We start from the raw sequence: 16,124 nt of genomic DNA, 5'->3' as shown, positions 1-16,124 counted from the left end.
TATAGTCACAAAATCAGGCCCTTTGCCATTACAGTGTGAATCATCGTAGCAGCACAGAAGTTAGTAACAGTGAACCTTCCTTCAGTGTCTGGCCTACCTTCCCTGTCCTCATAATTGTCACACAAATATGGCACCTTCTTTGTTAACTACATTAGTGCAACCAATAATTATTAATCGTGTGCCATGTACCAGGCACCATGTGAGGCCTGGGGCTCCAGATTTAACAACACATACATCTATTTGGGCCTCTCCTCTATCATAGGCTGTTAACTTGGCATCTTATTTAATATGATACTTTTCTTTCCACCTTTGTCTTTAGCTAGAAACCTCTGAACTTCAATTTAACCTGGCAAGTTTCTTCTGTGCCCACTTTGTACGGTGACAATAAAAAGAATACTGACAAGGAGTAAGCATTCTTTGTGTGACTACTACTGTCTGCCAGGCCTCATGGTAAGCAGTTTACATGCATTATCTCATTTAATTATTGTAACAGGGCTGTGCGGCAGGTACTCTTAATATTGCTATTATATAAATGACATCGATCCACAGAGCAATTAACTAGCACATACCTAGTAAGTAGAAGAACTGAGACTGATTCCAAATGTAAGAATTTAGATCGTTTGGTTTCAAAAATCTGTGCTTTTAAACACTATGCTTCGTTTTGGTTGTTGTTGTCATTATTTTGCTTTGTTTTGAGACAGGGTCTAGCTTTGTCACCTAGGCTGGAGTGTAGTGGCATGATCTCAGCTCACTGCAACTTCTGCCTCCAGACTCAAGCAATCTTCCCACCTCAGACTCTGGAGTAGCTGGGACTACAGGAACACAACACCACACTAAGTTATTTTATTTATTTATTTATTTATTTATTTACCTATTTATTAATTTATTTTGTGTTTTTCTGTAGAGACAGAGTATTGCCATGCTGCCCAGGCTGGGCTCAAGCAATCGGCCCACTTTGGCCTCCCAAGTGCCGGAGTTACAGGTGTAAGCCACTACACCCAGCCTATGCTTCCTATTTTATGACTTGCTGCATAGTTGACATATCAAATCATACAAAATATTCATGACCTCCAAAATTAAAACAAAGTAGGGGAGACAAATTATTTTAAAAACTGTAATAGACATTTTAATATAGAATGAGAATTACGAACAATGGGTATACTTCATGAAGTCCAAAGGAAACATGATAATTACAGGTTAGAGAAAGTAGGAAAGTCTTGATTGAGTGAGCAGTGTTTCAGATGAACTTTGAAGGATTTAAAAAGTCAGGGATGGTAGGTGCTGCCAATGAAGAGAAATGACAGGAACAAAGGCACTGAAATGAGAAAACACTGAATACGCTTATTAAGATCTTTGATGGCTATTTGGATGGAGAAGAGCATATTAGCTATAGACATTTGTAGAGAATAAGGATAGAAGGCCCCCCATGCTCATATTATGGACAATCCAGACAAAGATTATAGAGTCGTACTTAACTCCATAGAAAGAAATGACCCAGCCTGGGCGCAGTGGCTCATGCCTGTAATCCCAGCACTTTGGGAGGCTGAGACAGGCGGATCACCTGAGGTTGGGAGGTTGGGAGTTCGAGACCAGTCCGACCAATGTGGAGGAACCCTGTCTCTACTAAAAAACAACAACAACAACAAATTAGCTGGTCATGGTGGTACAGCTACTCCAGAGGCTGAATCAGGAGAATCACTTGAACTCAGGAGGCAGAGGTTGCAGTGAGCCGAGATCACTCCATTGCACTCCAGCCTGGGCAATAAGAGTGAAACTTTGTCTAAGAAAGAAAGAGAAAGACAGAAAAGAAAGACAGAAAGACAAAGAAGAATGAAAGAAAGAAAGAAAGAAAGAAAGAAAGAAAGAAAGAAAGAAAGAAAGAAAGAAAGAAAGAAAGAAAAGAGAGAGAGAAAGGAGCCAGTGAAGGTTTTTAGTGAGATGGAAAGTGAGATGGGCCAACAGTTTTAGAAAGTAAAATGTTTGGATGTGGAGGGATAGATTGGAGAGGGGACAGACCTGGAAAGAATAGTTAGAAATTGCACCCATTCTGATGAGAAGCAATAGGTAAGGCCAAGAAAGGGACAGAATGAGACAACAGGAAGAGAGCCCAGAGGTTTTGCAGGACTTGACATTTAATTGGATAAGGAGTCATAAAGAAATATAATTTTCAATTTTAAAAATGGATATCTGAGAAAACAGTGAAGTCATGAGTAGAAATAAGGAAACGAGGAGTTTACCCTCCTGTTGGGGGAGTTTTAGGTAGTCACTGAGTTTTTAAGTTACATGTTGAACTTTAAGGTGCTGATTTACATCTGGGTGGAGACATCGAGCAGGAAGACTGAGATATGGGAATTTGAGCTATAGATTAAGGGGTTCCCTACAAAAGTAGGGATAGTTAAGGCCATGGCAGGAAGTGGCCCCCTGAGGTGGGGGTACATATAAATAGAGAGCCAAAGGAAGAGCCTCAGGTTTCTTGGAGAGATGCAAAAAAGAAAGACAGAATAATCAAGAGAGGAGCAGTTGTGATAAATGGAGTGTGGTAAACTGTATCAGAAACTGCCCCTTTCCAGTCATTTTTCCCAAGATGAACTTTGAGATGGGTAAAGATCTTGCAGTTTGTTCTGATTCTTTCCTTCCTTCCTTCCTTCCTTCCTTCCTTCCTTCCTTCCTTCCTTCCTTCCTTCCTTCCTTCCTTCCTTTTCTTTCTTTCTTTCTTTCTTTCTTTCTTTCTTTCTTTCTTTCTTTCTTTCTTTCTTTCTTTCTTTCCTTCTTTCTTTCTTTCTTTCCTTCTCTCTCTCTCTCTCTCTCTCTCTCTCTCTCTATTTTCTCCTTTCTATTTTTTTTAGGCTAGTTAAGTGAAGTGTTCTGATTTCTGATGTGAAGTTCACATTGTTCATAAGACATCAGGGTGAATTTGGGACAAGATAATGGATTTAGATTTAAGTGCATCTTCTATGACTCCTGGATTTCCAGAGTCTGGTATCTAATAAAAGCTAAATAATATAAGTAAATCTCATGCATAGGTGGTACCTTGAGCTGATGGATTGTTGAATGAGTTGGAGGAGTTATTAAAACTGTACAATCCAAAGACTAAAGGGAGATAAAGAAACATTAATAGGGCATAATGTCATCATGACTTTATCATTATGGAACTTCTGAAGTTTAGGAGAACAGAACATTCAGAAGCAAAAAATAGATTTTACAGATTCCCAGCATTGGTTCCCTTAAAGAATTCGAGCTGCCAAAGCTAATGCTGTATGTTAGAAAACTGCTGTTAAAGAATCTATCAGACAATTTATAGAAAGTAACAGAAAAGAAACAAAAAACTGCTCTTTGAGTGCAACCAGATTATTTATGGAACTATTATAAATTTTTAAAAATCATAATTTGATAAATCACTAGTTAAGAATCAAATAGCATAGAAAGAACAAAACATTTGATTGATTACGGAAACTGATACACTTCTTACTTTCCCAAACCCCTGGAGAAGGCAATGCCTCTCAGGAGCAAGTCCGGATATTCAGAACCATTGCAAGAGCAACATCTAGTGACAAAGTCAGCACATTGCAAATTTAGAGCATAACTGGAAATGAACACTCCAGTCTCAGTACTGAGTCATAGAATGGAGTGTATATAGGTCTGCTCTAAACAATAAAATACTTTTCTAGAAAGCAGAAAAACTGCCTTTCACTGCCACACTCTGAATTTTATTAATTCATTCCACCTTTCTCTGTTTTATCACTACACACAGAATTTAACTTGTAATTTGCTTGATTTTAGACTGTCATATAGAGAGATATATACTATAGTGGTTAACAGCACAGATTTTGGAGCCAAAGAGCATGGGTTTGTTTCTCAGCTGCATTATTACTAGCTAATCCTCTTCATGTCTCAACATTTTTACCTGTAAAAGAGGGTTGTGTGAGAATTAAATGAATTATTACATATGTACAACTCTTAATAACAGTGCTTAGCACATAAAAGCAGCTTAGTTATTGATTTATAGTTATTAGCAATACCAGTAGGTAGGTATCTTTGTTTTTATACGGATGGTCCTCAACTTAACGATTATTTCACTTACTCCTTTTTTTTTTTTTTTTTTTTGAGACAGAGTCTCACTCTATTACCTAGGCTGGAGTGCAGTGGCATGATCTTAGCTCATTGCAACCTCCGCCTCTCTGGCTCAAGTGATCCTCCTATCTCAGCCTCCTGAGGAGCTGGGACCACAAGCACTCACCACCAATCCCAGCTAATTTTTTGTATTTTTCGTAGAGACAGGGTTTCGCCATGTTGTCCAGGCTGGTCTCAAACTCCTGAGATCAAGCGATCTGCCCGCCTTAGCCTCCCAAAGTGCTGGGATTACAGGTCACCACGCCCTGCCCAACTTACAATTTTTGACTTCACAATGGCACAAAAGCCATATGCATTCAGTAGAAACTGTACTTAGAGTACCCATACAACCATTCTGTTTTTCACTTTCAGTACAGTATTCAATCAATTACATGAGATATCCAACACTTTATTATAAAGTAGGTTTTGCTTTAGATGATTTGCTCAACTGTATGCTAAAGTAAGTGTTCTGAGCACACTTAAGGTAGGTTAGGTCAAGCTGTAATGTTTGGTAGGTTAGGTGTGTTAAATGCATTTTCAACTTACAATATATTCAACTTAGGATGGAATTTTTGGGACATTGTAAGTTGAAGGGCATCTGTAATTAAAGGGTTGCATGTCTGTATTTCCAGGCGATGAGAGCTCCTTTAAGATATACGTGTCTGTCCATTGCAATCAAGAGGACTCATACTTGCGTGATATTTACAGTTTGCAAAGCACTTTCATGTACATTATTTCATGTAGTAAGAGAATGCTCCTGATCCCAGGAAATGGTGCAACCACCTATCTTCTTGACCAAGCCTGAAACCTCCATCTCCCTTATCCTTCAGTCAAACACTAACTCCTGCTGATCCTGACTTGCAAATATGTTTTAATTGCTCACTAGATCATCTGTAATATAAATGCCTGTCCTCTTTTACATGAATATCATGGCAGCCTCTCATTTGGCTCTGTAGGTTTGAGTACTAGTCTTTAAGCTTCCCTACTCTGTAAACCATTTTCTATGCTGCAATCAGAGCTATTTTAAAAAATGTTGTGTTATATATTTATCTGCTTAAAGCCCTAGTAACTCTCCACTTGCAGCGTAAAGGCCAATCCCTTAACATAGGCCCTTCATGATGAGGTTCCTGCTCACTTTTCCAGTCTCGTTTTTCACCACTTCCTTATCCTCTCATATCCTCTGGATCAACCACACTGAGCTGTGGTTCTCCAAAATGCTCCCACACTAACTGGAGAATTAGTTAGCAACTGGCCTCTCCTGCACATCCTTCTGCCTGCCTGACTCCTCTAGCTGAGCTGTAACCTCCTCAAAGTAGGCTGCTTTCCTGCCTGGCCAGACCTTTCAAACCACTGCATAACGCTCTATGCCTGCCCTTATAGGAAGCTACTAAAACTGCCTATTGACTTACTAATGTTTTAGTACCCTTGAAGACACAGAAACTGTTCCCGTTTATTGGGGAGGTCACTTAACAGACTCTAAATGAGGCTGAAAAATAAAAAATAATGCTATTAATTTCTGTTCTGCCTACCTTTCCAGCTGTTAGGAGGATCATATTCATTCTCTCTTTCAATAAATATGTAAATTTAGGAACTTTGTGAACAAATAAGACAGTTTTTCAGCCTCATTTAGAGTCTGTTTACATACTGGATATCCATATAGTTTACCACCTAGACTCCTGGGGTTTGTCTTGTTCCCGTTTATTGGGGAAGTCACTTAACTTCTCTGTGCCCTGATGTCCTCATCATTAAAACAAGAAAGTTATAGTACCTACCACATTGGGGATATGGGGATTAAATGAATTAACATACGTAAAGTATTTGAACAGATAGCATACAGAAAATACTCAATAAATGTGTGCTTTTATTTACAGATAATTTAGAGACAATAAAAGAGATTCAACGTCTTAAAAGCCACAGTGCTAGCAAGTGTGATGGCTGTAAGTCTAACTCAAGTCTTAGAAACCACACTGCACTTTTTGCTAGTCCATCAATAAACAGGTTTTAAATTTAAGTGGGTTGTTATTTCTGCTTTTCTTCTTGGTTCTTAGGTCTCATTTCCCTTGAAAATGAGTAGGCTCTCTCTAGAGACTACTTAGTCCACACGCAAATGGTGGCTTTCAAAAGCTTCTTGCCCATGTAAGGCTTTGCAAAATGGGATGACCAAATGAAAAAAACATGGAGTGTCCTTTCCTGTGGCTTTGCAGGTGGATAATCAAAACTCCATTCTCTCCATGGTGGTTCCTGCCACAGTTTTCAGCAATAAAACTGGCCTTACTAGTTTCCAGTATTTTATGTTCCCATGAGGCAATCTGTACCCTCAGTATACGAAGGCATTACGTTTGGGATGACTACAACACAGGAACTGAACAGAAACCAACAAACTATTGCCACATCTAGGAAAGTATCTGAAATTGCCTTTTGGGACCTAATGGTGATCTTGCTTTATTGCCTTATTCTGATCTCTCCTTTGTTGCTCAAAGTTAAAGCCACTTTTAATTTTTCTTGTTCACATTTTTACTCTTAATATCTTTTCATTCACTCTCCCCTGACTATAATTTCCTGTTACTCTTCTGAAAAAATTCAGATGAGAAAATTTTAAAAGTGAGTGTTTCCTTTATTATTAGGATTTAATGCAGTAGAATTATGCAAAGTTTTCCACTTTTCATAAAAAATTCACGACAGCTCTGTGCTGGATATGAGGGGCTTGTGAGCAGGGAACATCTGGCAGCCCCTACCAAATGGCCTTCACATCTAGACTCTTAGTCCATGATCACCCTTCTTCTTCCTGGATCTATGGATAGAAAGCAAAAGAAGGAGTGGGAAGCTTGGGGGCTGCTGTTCCTCTGTTTCAATTCATCGTAAAGAATTAACAATCATGTAAAATAGTTTTAAGAGCATTACTTTAGTTCAGATTCAGATGTTTGTGTGAAACTGGATTTGCTAACATAAAACTAAATTACTAGAAGCTTGATATTATTCAAACTCTACTTTTCAGTGTGTAGTGAAATATAATTCAAAACCTGACAAATATATAGAAGATTTTTTCTGTGATGCTGAAATATTTGAAAAACAAAATCTTGTGCTATTTTCATTCACATAAGGATTTGAATACATCCTGTTGTCAGTATTTTTGATAGGGTGGTATTACGTTGCCAACCTTGTTTTCTTGGGAAAGCCTGTTTTTTATTATGAAATTTTGCTTGTCCTACTTTTTATCTAAGTCCTTATCTTTAAAAAGAGAGAATGATATTCGATAATTTACATATATAATTTTTACTTGCCTAAATTTAAAGTTGGAAAAATTAGGTTCTAAAGTTACACCGGGGGAAATTTTACTGGCCAGTAAAACTGAAAGGACAGTAAACTACCAGTAACAGGGATGCTGGACGCAGAATCATTTAGAACTACACCTCTGTTTCAACTGCCGTAGACTGAGTTGGATTGTGATCTTTAAGGTCTCTTCAAGTTTAACATTTCTACAACCTTTTGATTCCAAATAATAAAACACAAGAGTTAATCCGGAATTGCGGTAGAGTTTTCTGGGGAGACTCTGAACGACCTTGAGACTCTTCCTGCCGCTTGGCTTGTGTCTGGAGAACTCTTAACCAGGGAATTAGTTTCGGGGGGATGACAAGATTTCAAAGCTAATCTTTCACCTGTAAAATACTATGTGAATTAAGTTCTAATTACTTTGAGCTCACCACATAACCTATACTCTCCCACGATGAAGCCTAGAAAGGTGTTTATCTTGGTGAAGGAAAGAATTCCCAATACCTTTGCATTCAAAGACCCTCATTCAAACTTTTGTCAGAAATGCCTTGGGTTCTACAAGATCTACAGCAAAGTGGCTGGCTACCTACCTCTCCTCCAGCCTCGGACACCTCTACTCTGCAGTCATTTGTTTTCTACCTAGTGGCAGAGATGCGACTTTGCAATTTGGAGAACATGGATGGAAAGATTCCAAAAGTTTTTAATATGGTCAGTTTTAGTCACATCATGGGACACAGCATGATACACAGTCATGAGATAGGGGCAAGTTTCTCAATCTCTCAGAGTCCCAGTTTCATGATCTATGGAGTGGGGATAATAATGGCACCTACCTGACAGATTAACAGAGATAACATAAGAACACGAGCTCGGCTCCATGGGAAGTGCTCATTAAATATTATTTCCTTCCACTCTGTTATGTGTGTATGTGTGTGTTTCTCTGGTCTTTCTTATTTAGCTGTAACCTCCCTGAGAGCATGTGCACTTTCTGAGAATGAGATATGCCTTTAACCTATCTGTGATTTTTATACTGTTTTGTTTGTCTTCTATCACCAGAGATTGGCACAATGTGTGGCACAAAGGAAAGAATCAGTAAATATTTGCCAAATGACTGAAAAATGAATTTGGGCCCACATGATGATTGAGATATTTTAGGGCAGGGGTGCTTCTATTAAAAATGGGCTGGCGGAAATGCCTCGAGGAATATTTTTTTGCTGGTAGCTTCAAAATACCCCCTTTCACCAGACGGTGAAACTTTTTGACTTCCTTTCCAATAGCGGAAGAGAATACAGTGGAATTTTCCAAACTGGAGACTTTAGGGAGCTACTGATACTTTTATGACATATAATATAAAAACAATTGTATCTGTGCCCAGAAACCTTTTAAGGCATGAATTCCAGAATCCAGTTTTATTTGGTTTTGGAAATTTAATAAGTGGGTGACACAACCTAGACCTTGTTCTTTAAATAAAAATTAGAGATTTACAATTAATAGCGGCAAAACAAAAATATCAGCTGTGCTTTATAGGGCGGTGGAGTGTGTTGTGTCTCACCAAGGAGCCAGGCAACAAGTGGGCATTGTGTTAAGGTTTCAGAGAAGGGACACAGGCATGTGGCTGAATGACAGCTTATTAAAGTCACCAAGCAAAGGCCACTGAGATAGCATGCATGTAACCAATCACCATTTTTCCTCTTTGCTGGAGCCTCATGGAAACGGCACATGCAGCTGAAATTTCAAGTGTGATGCATAAAAAGTGTTAAGGTTCTCATGCTGCAAATGACTCAGCAGTTCAGGAAATGAAGCAAAATAATTTTTTTTAAGGTATCAGTAACAGATGTAAAGTAAACACTGTGTCTAGATTTTCCAACACCCTTGGAGACCCCAGCTACATATTCCGCATGCTATAGAGCATTAATGTCCTTAAAATGGTCATCATGTCACCCCTGCTCATATTCATTTTCTTCCTTCATCCTTCCCATGGATTAAAGGGGAACTGTTGTTGCTGCCACTGTGACCTGGGTAGAGATGAGGTAAGTGTGAGACTGGAAGCCAGACAGAGCTTGTACTTACTGCTCGCTTGGAAGCGAAGAGTTTCTCGACATCGCCTTTGGTGACAAGTCATAGTCGCTGTCTGATCTGTAGAGAAATGACTCTCTGCGCTGGCTGTGCCCAGGAAAGGTGGTGTGAAGTACCAGCCCAGAGGAAGAGCTGGCCTGGGGATCCAGTGGACTCCGACCTGGGGAAGGGCCATTTTCCACATCAAAGCTTAAAGAGAAAGCAGGAAACTCTGGTCACATGGTAACCATGGAGGAGGACGCATAGTATACACTGAGAACCAATGTGTGGCAGGTACTACATGCTAAGCATTTTACATAAAACTGTATGTACTATGGAAAGTTTTAATCCTCAGGACAGCTAGAGTTGCAGTCATTATTATTTTCATGTTATGTATAGGAAACTGAGTCCCACTGAAGTTCAGTTATTTACCCATGCCCACCATTAGCAAATAATGGAGCCAGAATTTGAACCCAGGAGCAAACTCCATGGTCTTTCAGTGACATGAGCAACTTTGACAAATTCAGCATTGGTGCCAGGCATACAACAACTTGGTGATAATAAGCAACTCTAGCGGGACATTCAGCACAGCTCTAGGTGTCAGACACTGAACTATCACATGCGTAAGTCTCCCTATCTGGAAGACTTCTTCCTGTCATGAACAACTATCACAGTCTCATTAAATATACAATACACATATTTCTAAATGTTTCAGGAACAAAGTGTTATCCTGACAACCTCCACTGGGTGACTAGATGGGAGGCCCAACCTGGGATGTAATATTCATCTGCAAATTTAACCACAGAAAATGACTTAATTAATCTGCTAACACCAAATTACTCTCCAAGGCTGCAGAGCTTCGTCTCTGGGAGAGGATGCATTCACTGGCTCCCACAGAGGAGTGTCATGAGGTTTCCTATCAGTCTTCATCACTCTAGAAAGGTGCCCTCAAGCCCACAATTATTTGAACGTGCTCTGATCAACGAACACAGAGATGGGAGCAGTAGAGATTTTGTCTCTTGTTTTCTGTATCCCCATGCCTGGTATTTCCCTGGGCACTGTGCCCTTTTCACATTCTCCTTTATCATCACATATGCCTTTTTTTCCTGCACACACAACCTCTCTTAGCCTCAAATTGACAATAACCCTCTTCCCTAGTATTTCTCCAGAACTCTCACTGCTCCCCAGCTAAAGCTTTGCAGAGAGATGTTGAACAAAAGATATGGGGCTGAGGATGCTCCCTTTTTCAAATTCAAATTAGTGATTTTCCTGTATACTAATTCAGCTGCCATGATTTATGTCTACATTCTTGGTGCTTTCCTTTCACTAGTTCTTACAACCAGCTCTCTTTGGGTGAATTTTGCTTATATTTCTTCACTTTACAAAGCGCCTCCTCCTAACAACCCTGTGAAGTATATAAGATGATCCCACTCTATATTTGAGGTAAATGAGGCTTAGCAAGATGTAAATACCTTGCTCAGAGTCATAGGCTAGTAACTTGTAGAGCAGAATTGGAAGACTCATGTCTTGCAACTAATTTCTTTACAACCTCAGACTTTCCTAATGACAGAACTCCAGGATGGCCCAATGGATAACTGAGTGAAATTCCTCTTTAGTCTCTGAATTCAACCAAAGGTAATTTGGTACATAAAGAGTCAGTTAGACTATAAGCAACCTTGGCTGCTCTCTTGAATGAAAACGGGGAGGCAGCAAATTGAAGCTGTAGGTTTCCTTGAAACATGAGGAGAAGAAATGGCAGAAGGCAGGGTTATAATGCTTCCCTGGAGATCACTCAGAGAAGCTGCTTTTAGACAACCCACAAACTCCAGGTGTCTGATAAGAAGCAGAAAGTGATAATGTCTGGGTAAAAGGCCAAGAAAAAGCTACAATGATCCAATCTGTTTGGTCTTTCAAGGTACTGTAGATGAATTTTCTCAGTAGGCTAATGGTCTGGGATGGGGCTGCCTTTCAAAGACTGCAGGTAGACAGGCAGGTGGGCAATCACTCATACTACCAGCCTGCTTGCCAGCCTGCCGGGAGGCAGAGCTATGTTGTTAACCACTTACATTGCAACAAGCGAAAATATAATAAAGTGACTTGCAAACTTCCCTCGGGTGAGATCTGTCGTAGTTGTTGAGCAAAATAAAAAGCCCCTTTGTGGATAAGCGCTTTTTTTGTGTGCCACCCAAATCCCATAGAACCGGTAGGTCATGGGCTCTGAACCCTTTTTAAAGGCAAAGTAGGTAGGTTCTTAAAAACTGAAGGAGGAATTACACAAAGCTTAACGGTGGGCATGAGTTTAGAAATTTCATGTATTTATGTTGTTATTCATTGGCATGCATCTGTGCAACCTTTCTGGATATTAAAACCCTAACACACTTTTTAAACTGTTAGCATCCATCCACTGCCCCAGGTCCTCCAGGATCAGCTGGACTTCCTAGTGATCCAGTAACTAAAGGATTGGTGTCCGGAAGCACTGCCTGTGTCCATTAATTCGTCAGTGCTCATGCAGTGCCAGTCATTAAATATTATGAATGCCACTGCTGTGTGTATCTGTGCTAAAATCTTAGAGGAGGTGCCAAGTGGGTATGCCCACCAAGCTCTCAGAACTCTTTCCATTGAGGGTTTCCACCAAGGCTCATCCTGCCTTCTATTTTGCTAAAGGCATTCCTAGTGGGCAGAGGGTAAGTCCACAAAGCATTACCCTTAAAATGAGCATCACAGGCATTCTGTCCCTAGTATTAGAATCCAAGAAGTTTACTTCTGCCAGGAAAACTGGGGTTAGAACCTGACTCCAATGCTGTCTCCAAGATGACCCTCTTTGCTTTTGTTTTCTTTCCTTCTTACCCTACTTAAACTCATAGGAGAGCTTGCTGGAATTTAAACGAAGCCAGGGAAGAAGTCTCTGATGCAAAGAAGCAGTCTTAGGGAGACAAATGGCCTTTCATATTCCCTGGGGCAGTGCTTCAAAGCAACCAACACAGATGTACAACTTTGGAACAAACATGAATCACCAACCAGACACCAGCCCCAGTCACAGCAAAATTAGCGGGCAGACATCACAATACGTCCCACAGATCCAGGGAATGAGGAGGGGTGTGGGCAAAGGGAAGGCTGAGGACAGGCTTTATGAGCAAAATGAATATACCACACCAACTGAAATACAATTAGGAAGAAAATGGAATCTACAGTAGCAGAAACAAACACATAAATAGGGCCATTATTTGTTTAGGGTAATTTTTGCCTCTGCCTTCATCAGGACACACATTTCATCTTTAGGCTATTTATATTTTAAAAAATCATTATAAAAGAAATATAAGAATATTATATAAAATTTAGACAATAGAGAAAAGAACAGCATCATTACTAGAAGTTTATTTTTTTTCTCTTCTGAGTATTTTTTTTTCCCTGCAGGTTTGGATCTTGATTTTTTTCACAAGTATTTGTTATGTGCTACAGTTTTCAGAATTAGCATTTTCCATGAGCTGCTTCATTCAGTTGCTGTATCACAGTTTTCTCAAGCATTTTCTCTACTCTTGCTCCTCATATTTGCAATTCTGAATAACATTGCAGTTGATACCTTTGAGCTTGTAGCTATTTCAACATTTAAATTAGGTCACACAGAAGTTTCAGATAGATTAAGAGAGGAAGTTACTCACAAGTTTCTGAATATTTGATTGTGACTTATAACTGCCTGGAAGGGGTTGCCCTTATCCAACCTATGGACACGGCATTGAAAGTGGTCTTTTCCCTGGGTCCAAAGAGCCTGCCAAGCCCTGCTCTCTGATCTTCAGGATTCTTTATGCTGCCTGCTCACTTGGATCTGCCTGCTTCTCCTTGCCTCTGCCAATATCCCTGGACTGAATCAATTGCTTATCTGAGACCTAATGTTTTAACAGCCTTCTCTTACTTTGTATCTAGTGTTCTCAGCTCCTGCAGGCAGTGATGGTGGGTGATAGGCTGTATGAGAAGCGGTGCTTCTTTGAGCTAGTATCTTCAAAATTCAGTTCATGCCATCTCCCTGAGTACGCTCTCTCTGACACTGCAGTCCAGTTTGATTTTAACATACGCTCCTCCTGTGTGCTCTCCCAGATTCCTTTACCATAGTACTTTATCACAGTACTTGCAATTCTATTTTAATTCTCTATTTATTTACTGCTCCCCAATACATGGTTTTCTCCAAGCCAGGAGGGACTCAGTATTACTGAGTATTTCTCATTCTTGTATCCCAGGCATCTGGGTCAGAGCCTTGTAAACAGTAGGTCTTCAAAAAATGTGGACAGAACCAACTAAAATATACTGCAACTTACTGTGAAATGTTTCTCCAATCCCTCCCCTCTTTCTGCTTCCCTATACCCACCTGAGACCCCACTGCCATGTGTTTCTACTGTTTCCTTTAAATGAATCTACAGAGATGTGACATTAATTTATTTGTTCGACCTTGTGAGACAGTGATCTAAATACAATAAGATGGTTTTTTTTTTTTTTTTTTTTTTTTTAAGTACTGCTGTATTCTCCCTGAGCAAAATAAATCTGCATAGTAATATCACTGGCTTAGCTGTCTGAGATGGTCGCATCTTTACATAAACTCCCAGGAGGGGAAAAGCCTTCTTATACCAGCTTCTGTCTGCCATCTTCTCATCTCTTCGTTTTTCAATATAAGCAGGAACGTTCTTTGCCCCACAGTTATTCTGGTGGTTTCCATTCCTGGGGAATCCTTGCAAAGCCAGCCCGGAGCTGGTGACATGTGTGCCAGCAGATGGCAGCAGACTGCCACACTGTCCTTAGGCTGCAGGCCCCAGCCTCCAAGCCCAGCAGGTGGGGCTGCTGGCAGTGTTGGAGGGAGAAATATGACTGAAGCCTTATTCATAAGCCTGGGAGGAAAAATCAGGGATAAGGAAAAGAGCCACAAGGTGTACCATGAAACCTTTGATTAACCTAAGAGAAGCTCTACTTCCAAGAATTCAAGTTAAACCAGTTGGTCGCAGAAATGCCTGCAATTGTCCCCAGGGTGGTTGTTTCCTGATCCCCAATTACTTGCACAAACTCCAATTTCTGTAACAAAGACTCGTGAAGCAACATCCTAGGAATAATTAATTTCTGAACCAAAGGAGATTTTTCTTTTGCAACTTAGTCATTCTCTAGGTGAGCCTCTTTGGCTTATTCTAACAAATAACCCGCTAGAAAGACTGCAAACTCCACAAAAGAGATTCAAATCCACAGGTCCGCAGAATGGTTCACTGCCTTTTTGGAGAGAGCTCCTGCTGTCTCAATTTTGCATTTCTTTCTTAGAAGTTACTCACTGAGTCTCTCCTGTATCATTGAATTACCACAACTCTGGCAGGCTAATTCTTTTTGCCCCATTTCAAAGAAGAGAAAACGGAGGCTCCACAATGTGAAACTTCATTCGAAAAATTCTAAAGTGTGACCTCTTTTCACTACACCTTACAATCTGTGCCCTGACACCTCAGATGTCTCCTCAGACTCCTTGATTCCAGAACCGGCCATGCTAGACTGTACTCCTCTGTTTACTTCTCTCTCTCATTCCACCAGACAGTGACCTCCTTGAAGCAGGAATGAAGCCTTCATTCGGTTTTGTATTCCCAGGGCCTAGAGCTGAGTATCACACCAAAAGGCATATAACAAATATTTGTTAAATGAATGCGAAAATCTCATAGTTTTTTCTCACATCTGACAAAAAGCCAGCTCCATTTGGATTAAAACCTCTGGCAGGTGATGACCTCAGTGGAGCTCTTAAAGGGAGTCACTAGGTTCTTCTTTCCCCACTCTCCCTGCAGTATCCCAGGAACTCCATCCTAGCAGTTTTTGCTTATGGAAAATGTTGTTTCTATAATAAAGTGCATGTTTCCGTATAGAGTGTGTATGTTGTGGGGGGAGGCATGGTCATGAAAAAATGCTGGGTTTCTTTAAATTTCTGTTGGAAAATATTCTCCTCAATTGTACTCAAAAACTAACTGTAATCCCAGCTACTCGGGAGGCTGAGGCAGGAGAATCACTTGAATCCAGAAGGCAGAGATTTCAGTGAGACAAGATATGCCACTGCACTTCCAACTGAGCGACACAGTGAGATTCCGTCTCACGAAAAGAAAAGAAAGAAAAAGAAAAAGACACTAATGTCTTCAAACGCTTGTTTATCATTTTAATAAAAACAAATAACTATTTATCCATTTACTTAAGTGATTCTATTGGCCGTCACTTCAAATGTACTATCTGATCCCTGTAGACAGAGGAGTTTAACAGGCACATGTGTTTTTACCCACAATGACAATGACCCATCTTTCTATAATTAGTCACTGCAGGCTGCAGCCAGTCCTAATTTCTAACGAAGGACTAAGCTGTGAAAAACACAGCCAGCCTGATATAGAGCCCATGTCCTAGCAGAAGGCAGGCAGAACTCCTCTGGCCACAGCTATAGCAGAATATTACAGTTATGCCGTAAGAATTCAGTTCCAAAGTCTATGAATTCCCTTCCACAGACTACGAAGAAGAACTCTGATGTTCAGCTCATCTGAAGTCTAGAAGCAGCTTCCATTGCTTTTTCTTCTTCCAGGGCCTTTGAAAATTACATTCATGGCAGTAATCCAAAACTGCTTTCCCCACAGAAAGGCTTAACCAGAGGTAGCGCAGAAATGCTGAAGAGCTCTGAGATTCTAGGGATCTGGCTTCTACTT

The 16,124-nt window shown here is 40.2% G+C and overlaps 1 protein-coding gene across 5 annotated transcripts in view; it reads right to left on the bottom strand.

Moving 5' to 3' along the window:
- Window positions 1-16,124, bottom strand: part of PDE4B (phosphodiesterase 4B) — a 586,012-nt gene that overhangs the window by 119,755 nt on the left and 450,133 nt on the right. For all 5 annotated transcript variants that reach the window (XM_025388136.1, XM_025388172.1, XM_025388145.1 and 2 more), the window contains one exon: window positions 9,448-9,642. In XM_025388136.1, the coding sequence (XP_025243921.1) occupies window positions 9,448-9,642 (195 nt within the window). The remainder of the gene's footprint in view (window positions 1-9,447; window positions 9,643-16,124) is intronic.

Source organism: Theropithecus gelada, chromosome 1, assembly GCF_003255815.1.
Source record: "Theropithecus gelada isolate Dixy chromosome 1, Tgel_1.0, whole genome shotgun sequence".
NCBI lineage: Eukaryota > Metazoa > Chordata > Mammalia > Primates > Cercopithecidae > Theropithecus > Theropithecus gelada.
Note: the sequence above shows the minus strand (reverse complement) of the source record. Positions and strands in the feature narration are given on the sequence as shown.